Here is an 18219-nt window from a genome sequence, read left to right as displayed (position 1 = left end):
CCACCCCAGGCATTCCATTCTCTTTTCTTTTCCTTTGAATCTGGTTGGCCAGACCAGTGTGCACCAGTCAGAGATAATGCTATTATTCCAGGGAGATAACGTATTCAACTCTGCTGGGAGCCAAATAACTAGAACCGGTTACCCCCAGATTAGAACAGTCACCCCTAGAGCAGAGACACTGCCCCAGGCAGAGGAAAGCACCTCCCCCACCCCCTGGGCCACAGAACCCCAGACCGGCGGTACCTCGGCAGGAGTGGTCCATCTTGTTGAACTGGAAGTAGCCAGACTTGCACTGGCACAGCGCGACCCCATCCAGATCGGTGCAGATGGAGGTCTCTTTGTCACATTCTGGAGTCTTCCGCTTGCACAAGCTGCCCGCTAGAATGGAAAAACAAGCCAGTGAAACAGAACAAAACCTCCTCCACGTCGAACATTAAGATGCGTGAACTTCCTGTTTCAAGAGGCTCAGAGAACACTTTCCAAAAGAGCCTGCGTGGCGCGCCGCTCCTCTCAGAGGGCACTTCTGCACTGCCTTCTGCCGCTCCTCCCCCGAGTCGGCCCCCGGGTCTGTTAGTGAAAGTTCACGGGGCAGAAAACAAACCCAGAAGAAACGGGGTGCCGTCGCCAGCTCCAGCGTCCCCCGCAAACACAACCCTCGACGGGTGGGATCCTCTGCACCTTCACGCTCTAGGGCTGCAGGGGAGAATCGCCACAAGCCCGGAAAGTGTGACCCGCTCCCTTAGGAAGAAGGCCTGTCTCGGCTAAGGTGTGTCCCGGCTCTGTGTCTGTCTGGCCTAAAGGGACGCAGCGCCTGCTGTGGCGGGTAGCCTGCTGCCTAGCAGACTGACTCTGAGGAGAGGTGTGGAAGGTAAGCCGGGCTGTATGTGCTCTGTCACTGTCCGCCTGCCCGCTGTACGGATGCCCGCCTGGGGCTTGCTGGGCTCTGGGTCGTCAGCTCCTGGCCATGTGGGCCAGGCTCATTTCAGGGACGACAAAGAACTCTTTCATGATTATCCGAAAGCATTCATTGCTGGGCATGTGGCCGTGAGGTTGTACACAGTGAGCCCTCTCTGAGTTTGTATACAGTGGGCTTTCTTTGAGGTTACGTACAGCAGACCCTCTCTGAAGTTGTAAACAGTGAACCCTCTCTCAGGTTGTATACAGCACGCCCTCTCTGAGGCTGTATGCAGTGGACACGACGAGGGTGCTTTTTACCATCTAAGGTAGGTCTAACAAAAAAACATACGTAATTGGGGTATACAGACAACAGAACAAAAATATGAAATCACTTGGATAGTGGACGGTAACTTATTTACACTATGTACAGGGTGAGACTGACCTACGCCGCTGTTTTTGGTGGGCGTGAGCAAGTTCAGCGTGAGGAGACAGCCGAGGAAGGGCCACGGGTACACTGGGCAGTGAGGTGTGGGCTCCCTTCTCCCACCTTAAGGAAAACACCAACCGATTCAGAAACCAGCTGCCAGCTCTTAACACAGCACAGCTATACCCCCACCCCACCCAGGCAGGTTCTGGTGACAGGGACCCCGGCATCTGCCTCCTTGTCTGAGTCTCGAGAGCTCGGGGCCAGTGGGTGCCTTGGTCACAGGAGGTTAGTTTAGGACACAGCTTCAGCTCTCAGAGCTGAATTTCCTGCCTTTATCAGTGGAAGCTGGCATGCTAAATCAGAACCTATTGGTGTGTGTGATACAATTTCCTTTGTTTATTGTGAAAGGTCTGTATTTAAGGGAGAAAAATGAAAAATGGAAAATCTCACCAGGCAAACACGGTGAAGTTGGCACAGAGGGGCACTAAACGGCCACAATCTCTCATCTAAAGCCTTAATATAAAGAAATATCTCCAGCACAGAAGGCCGTCCAGGCTGGTACTAGTTGGTGCAGCAGCCAGCCTGAGTTGCCTGGCCTGATTAGATATTTTCTGGAAGCCAATGTCACGTTTTCCCTCCACCCTGCCCACGAATCCCGCCTGTTGGCAAATACTGCTCGCCCTGCTGAAGCAACTCTTCCCGGCACAGAAGCAGATTCACTTGAAGACAGGGAAAGCTGGCCCCGCCTTTGCGATGGAGGGGTTGCTATCCTCAAAATTCTCAAAGAACATTCTGTCATCAGTCCATCCAACGGAACCACGTAGAAGGCCGTTTTCGTTTTCAGCCTGGTGATGTGATTTTTCTGCATCTACAATTCCCATGCTCCTTCCTGCGCATACCATCCGCCAAACAGACAATGAGAATTTATGTGAATCTAAGGCTGGGACGCTCCCTGGGGGATTTCCAAGGACTCTAAACCTCTGGAGAGATGAGAGCTACAGTTCTTTGAAAGGCGAGGAAGTAGATGTTTTGTGAATTGAAGGGGAAGAAACTGCCCTTCCAAGGGCAGCGGCCAGAGTGGCCCGGTGCCTCCCACGTGTCGGGAACACCCAGATGTCAGAAGCTGACAGCTCCCCCTTGTCCAGCCCGCCTCTCTAGCACTCAGACAGGTGAGTGAGGGACCAAGCAGTGTGCTGGCAAAACCTGGAGAAGCCCTGGGAGGGAAAACAGAGAGGTGAGGCTGTTTTCAGCCAAGATGCATGGCCATCTTTGTTCTCAGGGGCTTGGAAAGCAGAGGCAAAGAATGGGCACCAGTACATGTGGAGGCAGGAAGTCTGTGGGAAATCTCTGTACCTGCCTCTTAATTTTGCTGTGAACCTAACTCTGCTCTAGAAAAAAGTCTTTAAAAAAAAAAAAAAAAAGTGACCTTGGCAAGGAAGACACGAGCTTTCCCGTAAGCTACATCTGAGCAGTTGGAAGAATGGGGGCCAGAGAGTGGGCAGGGCTGCCACGGGCATGGCCCTTACAAATCCAAATATCTTGCCACTTGATTTGCAAAACATGAAATACGTTTACTAAGGACAAAAAAAGTAACCTAATATAATGCTGACCACGTAGCATGTATTCCACACGTGTTTAGTGAACTGCAAGGTCCCCTTCCTACTTTCTGGGGAGGAAAAATTGGAACCTTTAAATCACTGGCAAGAGAAAGAAACTAAAATCAAAGCAGAGTACCGTGTGATGGGGCAGGAACTTTTTAACCAATTCCCCAATGAAGCTGAATGATAGCAACTTCAACTCCAGAATGCTTAGCTCTCTCTCTCTTTTTTTTTTTTTTTTCAAGTGAATAGCCCTTAAATGGGCAAAGCTCTAGCATTTATCCCTGAGCAAAAGGTTAACTGCCAGGTCTGTAATGCACAGTCCATAAGGAGGGCTCTCCAGACCCGCTCTTACAAAGCTCTAGCTCATCGGGAACGTCCTGGATCTCCAGCAGGCAGAGCACCAAACCTGCTACCTACAACTTAGTCGAGCATCTGGGCACCAGATGGGGAGCTTCCCTCCGACTCTGCATCCCTCACCAGTCCTCTGTGTAGTAAAATGAGCGAACCAGAGCCAGCTCTGACCACTTATGAGACACAGCAGGGGCAAGCCCCCCTGCATGAGGAAGCACTTTTGATTCCAGCAGAGTTTTCCCATCCCAGAGGCGAAACCTCCCCTCCAAGACCCGAATTTGCCTTCCAAACTTGTTTCTGATCCCTTTCTTCAGCTGCCTCACATCAGATGCACTGTAGAAGCTTTCAACAAAAACAGATAAAGAACAAGAAAAGAGAAATCATGGACGGTGAGCAGTTTGCCCTCTAATCTTCTAGTCTTGTTTCTGTGCAAATAGAATTTGCAAACAAATACACAGAAAGACGGGTGATTCCGTACATGCTTTTTTTTTTAACCTAATGGTATGTCAAGATGAAGGTCTGGAGTCATTGACAAGCATGTACATTCTGTGTGTGAATTTCTATCTCCCCAGAGAGAGGAGGAACCTTTCAAGGGAAAGAAGAGTGCTTTTTGCTCCATTACATCAGCTCCTACATCCCTTCCAATACTAATGCTGGATAGAAGAAATAGAAACAGTATGCCAAGGACTGGGGGCCTTCAAGGCTGGGTGTACAGGACTGTGTGTGTGTGTGTGTGTGTGTGTGTGTGTGTGTGCGCGCGCGTGCGCGCGTGCGCGTGTGTGTGTGTGTCTGTGCATGTGTACACAAAGATGCAGAAAGGCCTTGTGCTTAACGCCCATTTCAGGCTGGTTCTGTGACAAGTTTCTTGGACCTGAACCCTGAATGCCTTACACGTCTACCCTCAGTCTGTGCCTAACTGAATGGGTGGGGTCCTCGCAGAGGGCCTCTTACCTCTAAAGATCCGCCTCTGAGAACCCAAGAGCTGGCAGACCTCAGCAGAGGCCCTGCAGGAGTTGACACATTTCTGCATCCCATCGGCCAGGTCGAACAGCGTCACGTTGGAGGCCAGGGAAAAGGTGGTTTGCAGTGACATCACCACCGCACTGGGCTCCCTACAGGCAAAATACGTAGGTTTTAATTGTCCTAAAACGACATGTGGGCCCCAGGGCTTTTGGAAAATGAGTGTCCTCCCCATTCTCCAGTGATGGGCTGGGAAAGCATGAAGTACCAGTGACCTTGGCCCCGGATCACCCTATGGCCCAATCAAAACAAGGCCCAGTTTTGTTGCCATCACCCATGTTAGAACATCCTCCCCTTTCTATAGACTGGTTCACAAACGAATATAATCCTGTTACTTACCTAGAAGCATGAGCTGTGGATCGGGTATAACCAGGTAATGTTGAAAAACACACATTTAACTGAAAGGAAGAACAGGTTTATCGTTAACTGTGAGTCAGACAAAAGCCTTAAACCTAGAACGAATTTCCTATTTTCAGGATCAAATAGGCGTTTTCCAGCCATCAAGTTGTCAGCAGGCAGCCTTACGCAGGAGTGGTGTCTTTTCTGTTCCTTTCTTAAATGCCTTTCTGCTCTTATTCTGTTGTTCCATGAGTACAAAGGGAGAGAGGCAGAGAGTAAATCAGTGGGGAAAATCTGGGCAGGAAATGATGTTCAGAACAGCACCCTTGGATGCAAACATCTTCAAAGGAGCAGATCTCTTCTAAGACCCAGGGTTTCAAAAACCTCAGAGGCAACTGTTTATTTGGACTTTGCATAGTGAACAAGCCTCACTGAAAAGGCTGGGTGCCTTTCAGCTACCCCAGGTCTGGCAGGCCTGACACAGACCCCTCATAATCTACAATGAGTTGACCTAACTCACAGATAGGTCCTCTTCAATAAGGCTCTCCATAGGAAATTACATTACATGGGTCAAGAGCCCTTTTGTAGAGAGCAAATTAAGAGTGACTCTCCCTGTGTTTGCCTTGTGCTCTCGGAAAGAGCAGAAAATCCCTGTGGGGCATGAAGTACCATGCCTGCTTCTCCACTCCCCCTCCACCCACAGTAGGGGCTGGGGATTCCCTTTATGCAGCAGAAGGTCTCAATACCTTGACCAATGCAACCCACCTGTCTTCAAAGCCTGTGTGTCAGACACATCTCACCCTTCACAAGATGGATTCAAAACACGGGATGCTATCAAACCCTTTTTTGGCTTTGTATGACATGACTTTATATTCACAAGGTAACGATTTATTATTATTATTACTTAAACTTTTTTCCCCAGGAAAAAACAGAAATAGCACATTTCAGAACAGAACGGCACCTTGGGAAAGACTACTTGAGTCATAGCCTAAATCTTCTCTAGTCATAGCCAAATCTTCACTATATCTTGGGGGTGGGGATGTCACATCACTAATAAATTATATGTTGATACTGGGTAAAAATGAGCAAATCAGGTAAGTCACTGAGCACCGTGTAATGGGAAGGACTGTACCTCTGCACGAGTTTCTCAGCCTCTGTACTATCTTAGAAGGAAATATTGACCTACAACCGAACTAAGAGGCAGCTGTGGTGCAGTGCCAAGAACACCAGGTATAGGGTTAGTAGACGTAAAACCCTGTCATATAGTAAAGAATTCGACCTTACTCAAAGAGAGGTCTGGCCCTTGACTCCTGGGAGGTAATTTCTAAGCCTTTGGAATGTCCTGCCTTTGTTTACCTGGAGACCCTGGGCTGCTCCAGATAATCTAACAGTGTGATTTATGGTGAGGATTGGGGTTACAAAGGGTAACCCAAAGGGTTACCTCTCCAGAGGGGCTGGAGACTGAGGTCAGCCATATGGGCAGTTGACTATCTGTGTTTTGGCTCTAGACACCAAGGCTCAGGTGAGTCTCCCTGGTTGGTGATACTCTATGAATACTGTACACATCATTGCTGAGAGGAGTTAACCCTGTCCATGACCCCATGGGGAGACGACGACCGGAAGCACTGAATTTGAATCCCTCCTGGACTCTGCCCCATGCGTCTCTTCCCTTAGCTGACTGTAACCTGGATCTTTTCACTGTAATAAACCGTAACCACAAGTATAACAGCTTTCAGTGAGATCTGTGAGTCCTTCTAGTGCATTATCAAAACTGAGTGTTTCTTGGGGACCCCCAAACTCGCAACTGGTGTCAGAAGTGAGAGTGGTCTCTAACTTTGCACCTGCTCTGTGTAAACTCAGGCAATGTCACTAACTCCCAGAACCTGCCAGTTTTCCCTCTGTAAAAGTGTTGGCAATACCTCTTATAGGAGTGACGCATCTGGTAAAGTGCCTGTCACAGAGTAGATGCTCAGTAGCTACAGAAATGGAATTGGAATCTACATTTTACACAAATAAAACCCATGGTCCCATAAAATCCTATAGGTTTTGGCTAATATACTCTTACCCATAAAGTACAAGTAAAATTAAAATCAGCAATCAATCTCTAAAACTTATTTTAATGGCAAATTTCAATTTTCTGAACACCAAATCTTAGACTACGGTAGCAGCTGAGAGGCTTCATTTCTATCTCTTCTTCTTTCCTCTCCATTTTTCTTTTTTTTCTTTCTTGTCTTTTTCCTGACAAAAAGCAGGCAAGGAGGGAAAGAAGAAGAATCAAAGGCCCCTAGATAATCTACTCAGTGAATTCTCAACCCTGGATAATAGGATTAACTGTTCCACCTTTGGCATTCCCTTGAGAAAAAAGCATCATTCTCTCCAGGTTCCATAACACAGACAGAAAAATCACAAAGCATGTCAACAGCAGATGGGACAGTAGGATTTTCTGGGTCTTTCCGCTTCACCAGCAGCTCTTATTGGTGCATGTCACCTAAATGTCTGTAACTATGAGTCTGAACATGGAAAAGAAATGCCAAGGCACCAATAAAGGCTGCATGGGAAGACACATTAGAAGAAATGCTTCTACAGGCATCACTGGTTCTCAACACCTCCCTTCTACTTCCGAGAGGCCTTTAATTTTACCCTAAAGTTCACCTTCCAAATATAATAGAAATGAACAGCCCGGGAGATACAGCTGATCCCCAGGATGTTCCCGATTCTGAATAAAATCTGTTCTGGAAAACAAAGGACTAGCAGGAAGATGCCTTTTGGGAAACCTACCGTTTTGGTGATCTCATTTTCAACTTCACGGAGGTCTGAATGTTTTTCCACGGTGGCATTAAGAAATACTTTCTTCAATTTAAACTCTGTCACGAAGGTTCTAACTGAAAATGAAAACATAACCTGTTAGACCTCACAAGGTCCACCTACGCATGGCTGAGTGTCTGTAAATCTCAAGGCACCCAACTTTCCTCCACCTCCCAGGATGCTCTCTGTGCATTTCTTTCTCCTGGAGGGTGGAGACCACCCCTCCCTCTTCGGGGCTCCTCTAGCAATGGGAGCACCTACTGAGCTGAGCTGAAGACTCAGTCTGAGCAGACCTTTGGGTGAGAGGCTCCAAAGAGCCTTCTTCATATGTGTGAGGGCTCTGAGAGAGTGAGCTTCCCTCGTCTCTCCAGTGGCCTCCCACATCTTAGATGCTCAGTGAAGCTGTAACAGAGGAGAGAGATGAGCTGGTCTAAAGAACACACTTCCAGGAAGAGGGGAGGGAGACGTGGGGTTGGAAAGACAAACGCTCGTGGGCCCCTATAAAGCTTCGGATGGAGGAAAGCTCTTTCTCTCTAGGTCTTTTACCAAGTTAGCCAGCCCTCCACTTCAAGGGCGTGCTCTGGTTTCCTCTTCTCATGAGAGTCACCTCCATCCATTCCCCATGCCTCTTGCTCAGAGGAAATGCCTGCTCTATCATTGATAAAAGAGGCTTCCAGAAGCCAGGTTACTTCCCAAGATCACCCAGCTCCCAAGGGCCAAAATTAACATTTAACGTCATGTGTGTCCATCTTCCAAGTTCTTCTTTCCCCCTAAACCCCCAGCCCCGTGAGGAATCTCATAGTCTAAGGACAACCAAGTGGCTACAGAGAAAGGTGTCAAACATCTGTAACAGGACTCCACTCAGGGGGCCGCCAGACTCCATGACTACAAGCCATACAATGAAAACAACCCATATTCAAGATACTGTTGGGTTCAGACATGAAAGAAAATAGCGCCATTTTCAAGGCCCATTTCACTCATAAAATAAAATTCTAGTTAACATCAATTTGTGCTGATTGGGCCTGAGGGTGACAGAACTTACAAATGGGCAGACAATCAAAAATTAGGACAGGGCTTCCCTGGTGGCGCAGTGGTTGAGAGTCCGCCTGCCGATGCAGGGGACGTGGGTTCGTGCCCCGGTCCGGGAGGATCCCACATGCCGCAGAGCGGCTGGGCCCGTGAGCCATGGCCACTGAGCCTGCGCGTCCGGAGCCTGCGCTCCGCAGCGGGAGAGGCCACAACAGTGAGAGGGCCGTGTACCGCAAAAAAAAAAAAAAAAAAATTAGGACAGCCTGCTTTATATCTGGCTCTTATCTTCCTTTAGATTAAATTCTTATCTTTCTCTCTGGACCAGAAAAAAATATAAATAAACCCAAACACAGAAACACATGAAGCTGCTCTTTCATAGAAAGCTTGCCTGCTGAATTAAGAAAAAGGCCCACAGATGAGCCAGAGAAAACATTTAACATCTTATACTTACTGTCTAAAGCCCTTAATCCTTATTTAACATCTTTTTGCTTGTTCTACAGTTCAGTGAAGCCAGCTGCTTAGGACTCTTTCTGAGAAGCAGGGAGCGCTTTGAAAACATTCCTGGCCAAATGAAAGAGCTTCCGCGTGCTCTAATTTGCATATTCCACTGGTGTTTATGAACAATGAAGCTAAATGACTTGAAAAGGGAAAGATGATTGTTAACACAATAAGTGGCTCTCCTCCTGATGCACGGTGCCTGTGGGACCCTCCACACACAGGCTTCCAGAACAGTCACCCCGCTCCTTCGTCCTCCCATCTCACAGGTCTAGGTCTGTGCCCAGACTCTGTGCAGAAACATACATATGGTAAGCATCAGGTACACAGATCTCTTCCGAACCAGGACAGTAAATGTGGCCTCTGCATCTGTGTGAATACGAATAAGGCACCGCAGTGTCCCCCCAGCCCTGCCCTCTCCCAGACACATTCCCATCTTCACACTGCAGTTACATCATCTGGCTTTAGGGCGATTTTTAACTGTTGATTTCCACAGGTTATCTAAATGATTTTTTAAAGATCCAAAATTATTGCTTTATATTCAAAGTAGTTTATCATTTTCATTGCTTTCAGCTCTGGTCCAAGAGATTAGAAGACTAATGTCAAAGGATACCTCCCACCTGGAGACCCCTACCATTTTCCAAGCTTGCTCAAATATATTATTTATTTGATCTTCATAATAACCCTGAGTGGGAAGCAGAGCAGGTGGTAATCTGATTTTTACAGATGAGGAAATTGATGCTCAGGGGTCAGTGTGCTGTAGGTGCTGGACATGGAGCTGGAAGCCTGGCATTTGAGTCCCTGGCAAGTGTACTTTCCATACTGTTTCAAGATAAAATCATTTCCATCATCTCCATTCTTAAACTGAAAACTCCTTGCTGATTTCTTACAGGGTGTAGCTAAATGGAATAGGTGACCCAACTGCAAATTATCTATTAGAATACGAGGACTTCTCGACTTTGACTGATGTCTATACTCCCAGATTTTTCTTCCTTAAAAATAACGCTTTGACTTGATCCTTGTATTTTAAACAATTTTCTAAATGCTACCATTATTTTAGTAGGGTACCAACTATTGAAATACATTTCTAGCCCCAAGATGGAGCTGCACCTGCCTGGGGTGCCACGTCAGCAAGTCAAACTTTAGAGTTCCTGTAAACGCTCCCCTGGACCAGTAATGCAGCATATCAGTCAGCCAATCCCCAACAGCAAAGCCAACTCTGGGCTCTACTTATTTCCTTGTTCCTTGATCTTTCTAAATAAGGTCATATATGCAACCCCAGCCAATCATGCCCTGTGTCCACGTTGCTGCTTCTGCGCGCTATGAAACTCACTCTGGCCCAAAGTAGCTCAGAAAGAGTGTTCCTTCCACTGCTTGTGAGAGAGACCCTGTACTTCCCCAGTCCATGGACTGCTTTCCCTTGAGTAAAGAACATCAAACTCATTACCAAATTGTTTTAGTTTTGTTATTTGACACCACCTTCTTAAAAACTCTGATTATTCCCCTCAGCCTATGGGCACTGCAAGTCATGCAAAGAACACTTTCAAAGGACACAGATATTTGCTCTCTCAAAAACACATTTACTGAGCACTTTCTCTGTGTTGAGTATGACACTGGGCAATATAAGTTGATTCCAAGTTGAGTCACTGTACCCACCAGCTCCCTATCCATCTTAGATAACTCTATCTTCCTCATTTGTAATTTCTTCAAGTTCTTCATTGACCTCGGCGCTCTAACACAGATTACACAGCCTGTGTGCAAGAAAGCTCCCAGAGCGAACACAGCACTGTGTGATGGAAGGACTGTGGGCTGCAAACCTGGCGTCTCATCAAGCGGTTGTACAAGCTGGGCCAGTTAGTACTTTATCAGGGCCTTAGTTTTCATTTGGGTTGTTTGCTTTTTAACCTGTAAAATGGAGATTATATCTAAAACCAACCAGCTTCATAAAATATTAAATTCGGGATCAAAATGTGAAAAACTGTATGATACAATTATGGCAGTAGCTTTGTAAAAACTGTATCTTGTCTGTGGACAAGAACATGAAGATCTTTTTTAAAAAATTTATTTATTTTTGGCTGAGTTGGGTCTTCGTTGCCGTGCGCGGGCTTCTCATTGCGGTGGCTTCTCTTGTTGCGGAGCACGGGCTCTAGGCACGCGGGCTTCAGTAGTTGTGGCTCGTGGGCTCTAGAGCGCAGGCTAAGTAGTTGTGGCGCACGGGCTTAGTTGCTCCGTGGCCTGTGGGATCTTCCTGGCCCAGGGCTCGAACCCCTGTCCCCTGCACTGGCAGGTGGATTCTTAACCACTGCGCCACCAGGGAAGCCCACGAAGATCGTTTTTAAAAATGAAAAGAATGTGTGAATGTGGTAGGATAATCAGGGTTTTATTCTCTTTTTTCTCTCCCTAAATTTTTTTTTTAACTCTTTGGTTAGAATATTCTTTTGATTTTTTTTCCCCCCTAACCATAGGGTGGAATGGTTAAGCAAATAGTGTTATGCACAAATGATGGCATATTTATGCAGTCATTACAAAGTTTGTATAATAGTTTTAATAACATGGAAAAATGTTTAAGGTATAAAGTTTGTACAAATACCACATGACTTCAACTATATCAAAATATAACACACACTAAAAAAGACTGCAAATAAGGTGCTACATCTCTGAGTGGTGGAATAATAGGCAGTGTCTTCCACTCCCTTCTATATTCCTTAAAGTTATTCCTTGGGCAAAGATTGATTTTGATTAGGGAGAAAAACAATAAATGTTATTTTGCAAAATACATTGTGGTGCAGAGAAAATTCCAAGATAGACAAACTCTCTTACCCAAATTGCATATCCCTTTTTCCAGCTGGTACCCCACTGGGCATCTGCAGGTGAAGGATCCCTGAGTATTGTTGCACATGGCCAGGGGTGGGCAGGGGTTTGAGAGGCACTCATTCACATCTGCGGAGAAGGGAACACAAGGTCACAGTGAATCTGCGGTAGGCAGCACAATCATAATCCAGTACAAGGGGCACTTCTAAGGGCCAAATGGCACTGGGTGTGATGGGGCCTGGAAACGAGTAGGCACTACCCTTGTTCTCAAGGCGCTACCAGTCTACTGAGGGTGGGGGCAGCCTTGAGTACAACTAACTATAAATATAAGGCAGGATTTGAAAGTAAAGAGAAAGTAATGATTTTGATGGAAGGGAGAATTAAGGACTATTTCAAATAACATCTGGCCTAAGACTGGAAGAATTTTAATCAGCAGATGTGGGTAGGGGGATTCTAGGCTGGGGCACCAGCACAGTGAAGGTCAGGAGCAGGAAAGTGTAGGGGTTTTCAGGGAGTGGTGGGTGGTCCAGCGTGGCAGGGATGTAGGGAGCCCGCATAAGGGAGCCAGGTCGTGGAGGCTCGTCAATGTTATTGTCCGACGTTGCTCTGCAGACAACACATAAGCATGCTAATTCTCAAGTAAGCAGGGTATGAATTTTAAAATCTTACTCCCCTATGTTTTGGAGGAAAAGAGAGTTTACTGCCTATCTCAGTGTGATACTGTATTGTAGACCACTGCAGATGACTCTTCCTCTTACCCACGTTGCAGTCATCTCCTTGCCAGGAAGGTGAGCACACACACTGGTACCCACGGCTGGTGGGGTCCACGACGCATTTCCCATCATGAAGACAAGGGTTAGCGGCACAGCTGTTAACTGCAAACACATTTCAGATATAATGCAGTTAATCACACAGGAAAGGTAAGGGCAGTGCTAGGTAAATATTTAATTCTCCCAGCTAATATTTGATTCTTGCTTATTTCTGTGTACTTGCCCTGAGAGGCCACACTATGCAATAGAATGGGTTCCCAGAGGCGCAGAGGAGATGTATTGGGACTGGATGCTGGCACTAGCTGTGTACACACACACGTGTTAGACAGTTGGATCCCGAAATGCAGGAGCTGGTTCAAATCCAAATACTGCTTACAAGTCCCTCGGCTCGGGAATGATGATTACATTGCCTTGGGATACTTAACAAATCCTACTTGAATCAATGCCAATTTAAAACACACGTTAAGGAGAAAATGATGCCTGATTAACCATCCTCCCTGCTCCAAGTTTTCTCTTTTCTAAAGGTCTCGCACTGTAACTGGGCCTCCACATAACGTGCCATCCTTCAGAACAACGCCTGCAGGTGAACACTACGACACCCTCTCTTTACGCAGTGTGACCGTGAGCCTGTCTCATTCATCCAGGCCCTGGCGATGCACCAGCTCCACTGAATTCTTGGACTCCCAGCTCCCAGGTGCAGTGACCACACTCTCTGTTGGGGTCTGTATAACTGGCCTTGTCGTGCTACAGTTGTACGATAACTGCCTAGGAAAGGTTTCTGACGCACATTTAGAAAAGCCAAAACTCATAGGAGAGGGAGAAAAATCATCTCCAGGGAGAAAAGTCAGTGGTAGAATGAGAAAGAGAAGGCAGAAGTCAAGAGTGCTTACTTCAGAATAACCCTGGAGAAAATGGGCTAAACCTGAAGATGGTGTCCCGGCTCCTCATGGCTACTTCATATCTACCTAAGACCACCTGCATGAGCACAGCACCCGTATGTACAAACACTGCACCCATGGACTCTGTCACAAAAGACACAGCAGCAGCCAGTAACAATGCTCCTAATACTCACCTACAGTTATCACTGCAATGGCTATAACTGGCTTTAAGGGACACTTGTGAATTATGTTCTACCTGGTATTGGAATATATTTGGCATCTGGAAATGAAGCCTGTGAGTCCTGAAGCAGGGATCCCAAACTTGCCAGAAGAAGGAGCCAGCTTCCATTTCCCAGCAAGGCTCGGACCACAGCCACGAAGGGGGCACGGATGCATCAGGGCTCTGCGGGGCTGCGTGGGGTCCACGGCCCTCCAGCCACGAGCCGGATGATGGCTGCCTGGTTGGAACTCTGCTTCTAACTCCCTTCCCTCTTCCCTCCTCCCTTCAGTTCCCATTTCACCCCTTCACCAACAGCAGGTTTCCTTTCCTGAGTCTGGACAAGCTAAATATCCAGCAAATTTTGACCCTGACATCAAAGGAGGTATCATCCTACTTCCTTCTACCTTTCCTTAAGTGATAAAGAATCATGTGGATGGCTTTATTTCCCTTGTCCCAGCAACTTCTACATGGATATAAAGATATATAACCTCAGGTGCAATGTCACACAGTCACTATGGGAAAGGTTAGTTCATCATCCTCTCACTGAACACATCTCTCCACCCACATTTATCCACTGACATCATAATCTTAGGGAGACAAAGGAGCCTGGGCTCCCCTGGATCAAGAGAAGTTTCCCCGGTGACTGGGGGGCTGGCTGACTAGCTCAGAAGCTCGTGGCTCTGACCTGGGAGCAGGCACCTGCTCACTCTGTGTCTCAGACAGGCCAGGCCACCTAAAGCTTCTTGACTCCAGTTTTCCACCCTTCAATCCTGCTTCACTACCCCACTCTGGCTTTGCTAGAGTTAAAGCCATGCTTGAAAAGCTCTTCCAATTACGGGGCATTACAAGTTACAATGGCACTACTATTGATGTCACACATGGCCAACGGCATCCGCTCCTCTTTCTCCGGGAAGAATTCTGAAACTCAGGGGTGAGAAGACTGTCACCGTGACATTCCTTTCTGATTTAAGCGCTCCAACAGAAAGCATTTGAGATCACAAAGCAGACACTGTCCTATGGCGGATACCAGCCACCCCGAGCCCCGTGCAGCCTCGGTGTGCTTGTGCGATTGTGTCCTACCTGAGGCTGGAGATGACGGTGCTGTGGACGACTGCGTGCTGCTCTGAGCAGTAAGGGTGGTCGATGTAGATGTCAACACCTTAGCTGTAGAAACAGGTGTGCTTTGGGGGGAAGGAGATGTTCTGAGGAAATGTGAAGCCAGGCTGTGCTCTTCTGTAGGGGCAAGCCCCGTGGTCCATTCTTTTGCTGATGTGGGCGCACTGGTCAGGGCGATCGATCCGGTGGCAGCATCTCTATTCACTGGGTTCCTTTCTGTGGTGACAGCACCTTCTGTTGAGATGCGTACCACTAGAATTTCAGGACTGGTTGGCGGGAGCTGTTTTCCGGCCACTGTCTGTACTGTTGTAGGACCACCCGTCAGAGATGCTGTGCTTGACGGGGGTTGGGGGCTGGGCACACGGGGACGAGAGGTCTGGAGAGTGGTAGCTACCAAAGCTGGAGACGTCTGGGCTAAGCTGGTGCTCGTGGCTGGAAGGGTTTGCTCAGTGGAGGACTCCGTTAAGGCCAGGGGCGAAGGGATCCCCAGAGGAGACCTCACTGTTACAGTTTCCGTGGCCTCCACAGGCAGAGTCTCCAGGCTCTGTGGCTTTGATTCCGTAACGAGCTTCCCAAGGTGTGGGCTGCTCTGGTTCTTAGGATCTGCCGTTTGACTGCTGGGGAGCATTGCCACGGATGATGCCATTACTGACGTCCAGGCTGAAGTCACAGGAGTGTCCCTTGCCTTGGGCAGGACCAGGGTAGAAGATGAAGGTGGGAGGATTGTCTGTGAGACAGACGGCGAGACAGGGGCAGACGCTGTCAGGGATACTAGTGAGGGTGGTGGCGAAGAAGACAAAGGTGTGGGCACATCAGGGGCGGACTGCGGTGGGTGAGTGGAGGCCCTGGTCGATGGCAAGGTTGACGAGAACAACCGGTAGGACTGTGACACTGAGGGCTGGGGCAAGGGGGGCCCTGACGAAGAAGACGATGATGTATCGCCAACGGATTCAGCATCGGTGTCCAGAAGAACCAGAGTGGTCAGCATACTAACGGCGGGTGTGCGGGATGGAGGGCTGGCCGTGCGCAGAACTAGTGCCTCAGTGGAAGACTGAGCGTATTCCCCATCGTGGGAGGAGACGTTGCTTCTCTCTGCCTGAGCCTGAGAAGAGGAAGAAGAGTCTGAATGCAAAGAGCTTGAGATCTTAACGGAAGAGGTGGAACTCTCCCTTACGTCCAAGGATGAACTGTGGTCCGCAATGGACAGCAGTGCCCGTTCCCCTTTGGTGAAAGGAGCTGAAACGTAGGTGTGGTCTGTGTAGTCACTGGACGTCCCGTGTTCAGGGTGTGTGCCACTCACTGCATCGTAGCTCATTCCAGTGACTGCAAAGGGAAAAACCAAAGTGAGGTCAACTAAACAGACATCTGTGAACCTGCACTATGAGACAGACCTTCAGTGTCCCACCCATGAACGCCTGGGAGCTGACACACTTTCTCTGGATAGAGACAGTACAGGGAGGCAGGCAGGGTTTGAGTCTGCAGTGAGCGGACCTGCCCTCCTGTGAGGAGCACAGCGGCAGCAGGGGAAATGGTCATGAAAGAGAAGCGGGGCCAGGGGCCGAAGAATAGGGAACAGGTCCAAATTCCTTCCACAGGCCTTTTTTGATGAAAGCAAATTAGTATCTGAAAAGCTCTTAAGACCCCAAATAGAACAATTGTTATGCCTAAGTGGAAAAAGGAAAACCCTCCCAACTTTCCATTCTGTACAATGAGATATTTCTTTCCCAGGAGACTGGCCTAAGCCACAACATGGCCAGGTTTCTTTATTGCAAGCATCCTGGCAGACAGCACCGCAAATGCCCGGGGCAAGTGCTGGGGAGGTGGGGGAACCCGGAAAGTCCTCTTCACAGGGAGCCGGTAAGGCACTTTCTGGGTTGAGAGCGAACTCGATCACTCTAGGATCACGAGCAAATTGACACCTGAGCTGAGGGAACGCGGCAAGAGATCCTGCCCATTACCTCCGAGCACTCGCGAGGCTGCCAGTGAACCCGAGACCGCGTGGGCATCCCAGGTCGCCGTCACGTTCCCCCGCTGGGTGGGGCGCTCCGCGTCTCTGGGCGTTGCCGCTGAGCGCTCCACATCCCCAGGAGTCGTGCTGCCGTTGGTGAGAGATCGCAGCGTGCGCTCCCCGACTCCAGTGAAAGTAGCCCAGGTGTGCGGGCTGTGAGCGCGGGCTCCGGGCGCCCCCTCCTCCACTTCGGAACTGACGGCCAGCTCAGGACTGTCTTCGGTGGCTGCGAGAGGGCCAAAAAGGGGAGGGCCGGTCACTCCGGGGGGTAGAGCTGGGCTGTGTCAGCCAGACGCTTCCCTAGGCTTTCTCAGTGTTTTTATTTGAAACTGACAAGGTGAAAACCCAAACTGTGTGCTGTTCTTGCAAAGGCACCAGTGACTGAAACCTCAGGAAGCAGTGCGGGGGGTCAGCGTTGCTGTTCAGGTGGCTTGGATTTATGGGAAGGTTTTTTACTTAGTGAACAGGATTGACACGGTATTTCTGCTCGGTGATACATAATAAATAGTGTTTATGTCAGGGAAATTGGTGGTGGCAGTGGGAGAGGTGAACAGTGGGCAAAAGACTAACAACCCTGCTGGGGCTTTAGACCCGACAAGGCCTGGGAGGGAGGCCAGTATCACCTGGAAGGTTTTTACCTCCTGGTAGGACCAGCGATACACGATCAACACAGGGCCTGTTGTTCTATACTGTCTGTCATTCTATAGTGTAGTTCTTCACCCTAGCACATCAGTGAGAAATGGCATTGTGGTCAGAGGTTACGGGTGGGCTTAGTTTTTTTTTTTTTTTAACGTATATGTTTTATTTCCTTGGTAGGGATAAAACAGGGACAGGTGACACATGAATAAGTATCCTTTTCCTCCTTTCTTGGGTATATGTTTTATGCTATAAACGTAAAGAATCTTAGATTATTATATTATCAAATAAATCCTTCTTTTCAGAAATGATGGAAATGAGGTCCAATTTTTCTTGGCGTACACATCTGGATCTAATGAGACAAACAGGCTCTTTTCTGATTCTTATTCTTATTCCCAGACCAGTCTAGCCCTTGACACCCCATGGACCAACCTTGGTGGAAAATGGATACAAAGCTGAGTGTAGGTTCTCTTCATGATAGGTTTGCATTAACTGACAGGAATGGGGACAGGGACACACAGTGACCTGGGGCAGCACTGAGAAAGCCAGGACCCAGTCACAGATGTGATCTGACCCAGGCAGCAGGACTTAAAAGACCCACAGAAAGTCCACCAGGAGAGGCTGGAGAGTTGAGTGTACTCGAGCACAATCTCCCTGGCAAAGAGGACAGGGCTGGGACGGACGATGATGGTCGAGGCTCTGTTACACAAGACTTAGGCCAACAACCCTGTCAGGCTGACAGACTTAACACAGGGGAAAGTCATGCCCTGAAACAGAGGGGCTGCATCTGAACCCAGAAAAAGGAACGAACCAAGA

The 18219-nt window shown here is 48.3% G+C and overlaps 1 protein-coding gene across 6 annotated transcripts in view; it reads right to left on the bottom strand.

The window, feature by feature from the left end:
* The window catches only part of HEG1 (heart development protein with EGF like domains 1), an 82257-nt gene that overhangs the window by 27201 nt on the left and 36837 nt on the right, over positions 1-18219 (bottom strand). For 5 of the 6 annotated variants that reach the window (XM_073804124.1, XM_033855723.2, XM_073804125.1 and 2 more), the window contains 9 exons: positions 16718-16993; positions 14724-16082; positions 12534-12650; positions 11785-11904; positions 7414-7517; positions 4636-4694; positions 4228-4388; positions 1340-1444; positions 244-378 (listed from right to left, as the gene is read on the bottom strand). In XM_073804124.1, coding sequence (XP_073660225.1) covers positions 244-378; positions 1340-1444; positions 4228-4388; positions 4636-4694; positions 7414-7517; positions 11785-11904; positions 12534-12650; positions 14724-16082; positions 16718-16993 — 2436 coding nt within the window. The remainder of the gene's footprint in view (positions 1-243; positions 379-1339; positions 1445-4227; positions 4389-4635; positions 4695-7413; positions 7518-11784; positions 11905-12533; positions 12651-14723; positions 16083-16717; positions 16994-18219) is intronic. The other variant, XM_019922815.3, reaches the window with a different exon arrangement.

This window comes from Tursiops truncatus, chromosome 4 (genome assembly GCF_011762595.2).
Source record: "Tursiops truncatus isolate mTurTru1 chromosome 4, mTurTru1.mat.Y, whole genome shotgun sequence".
In the NCBI taxonomy this organism is placed as follows: Eukaryota; Metazoa; Chordata; class Mammalia; order Artiodactyla; family Delphinidae; genus Tursiops; species Tursiops truncatus.
This window is presented reverse-complemented; position numbering and strand designations above follow the sequence as displayed.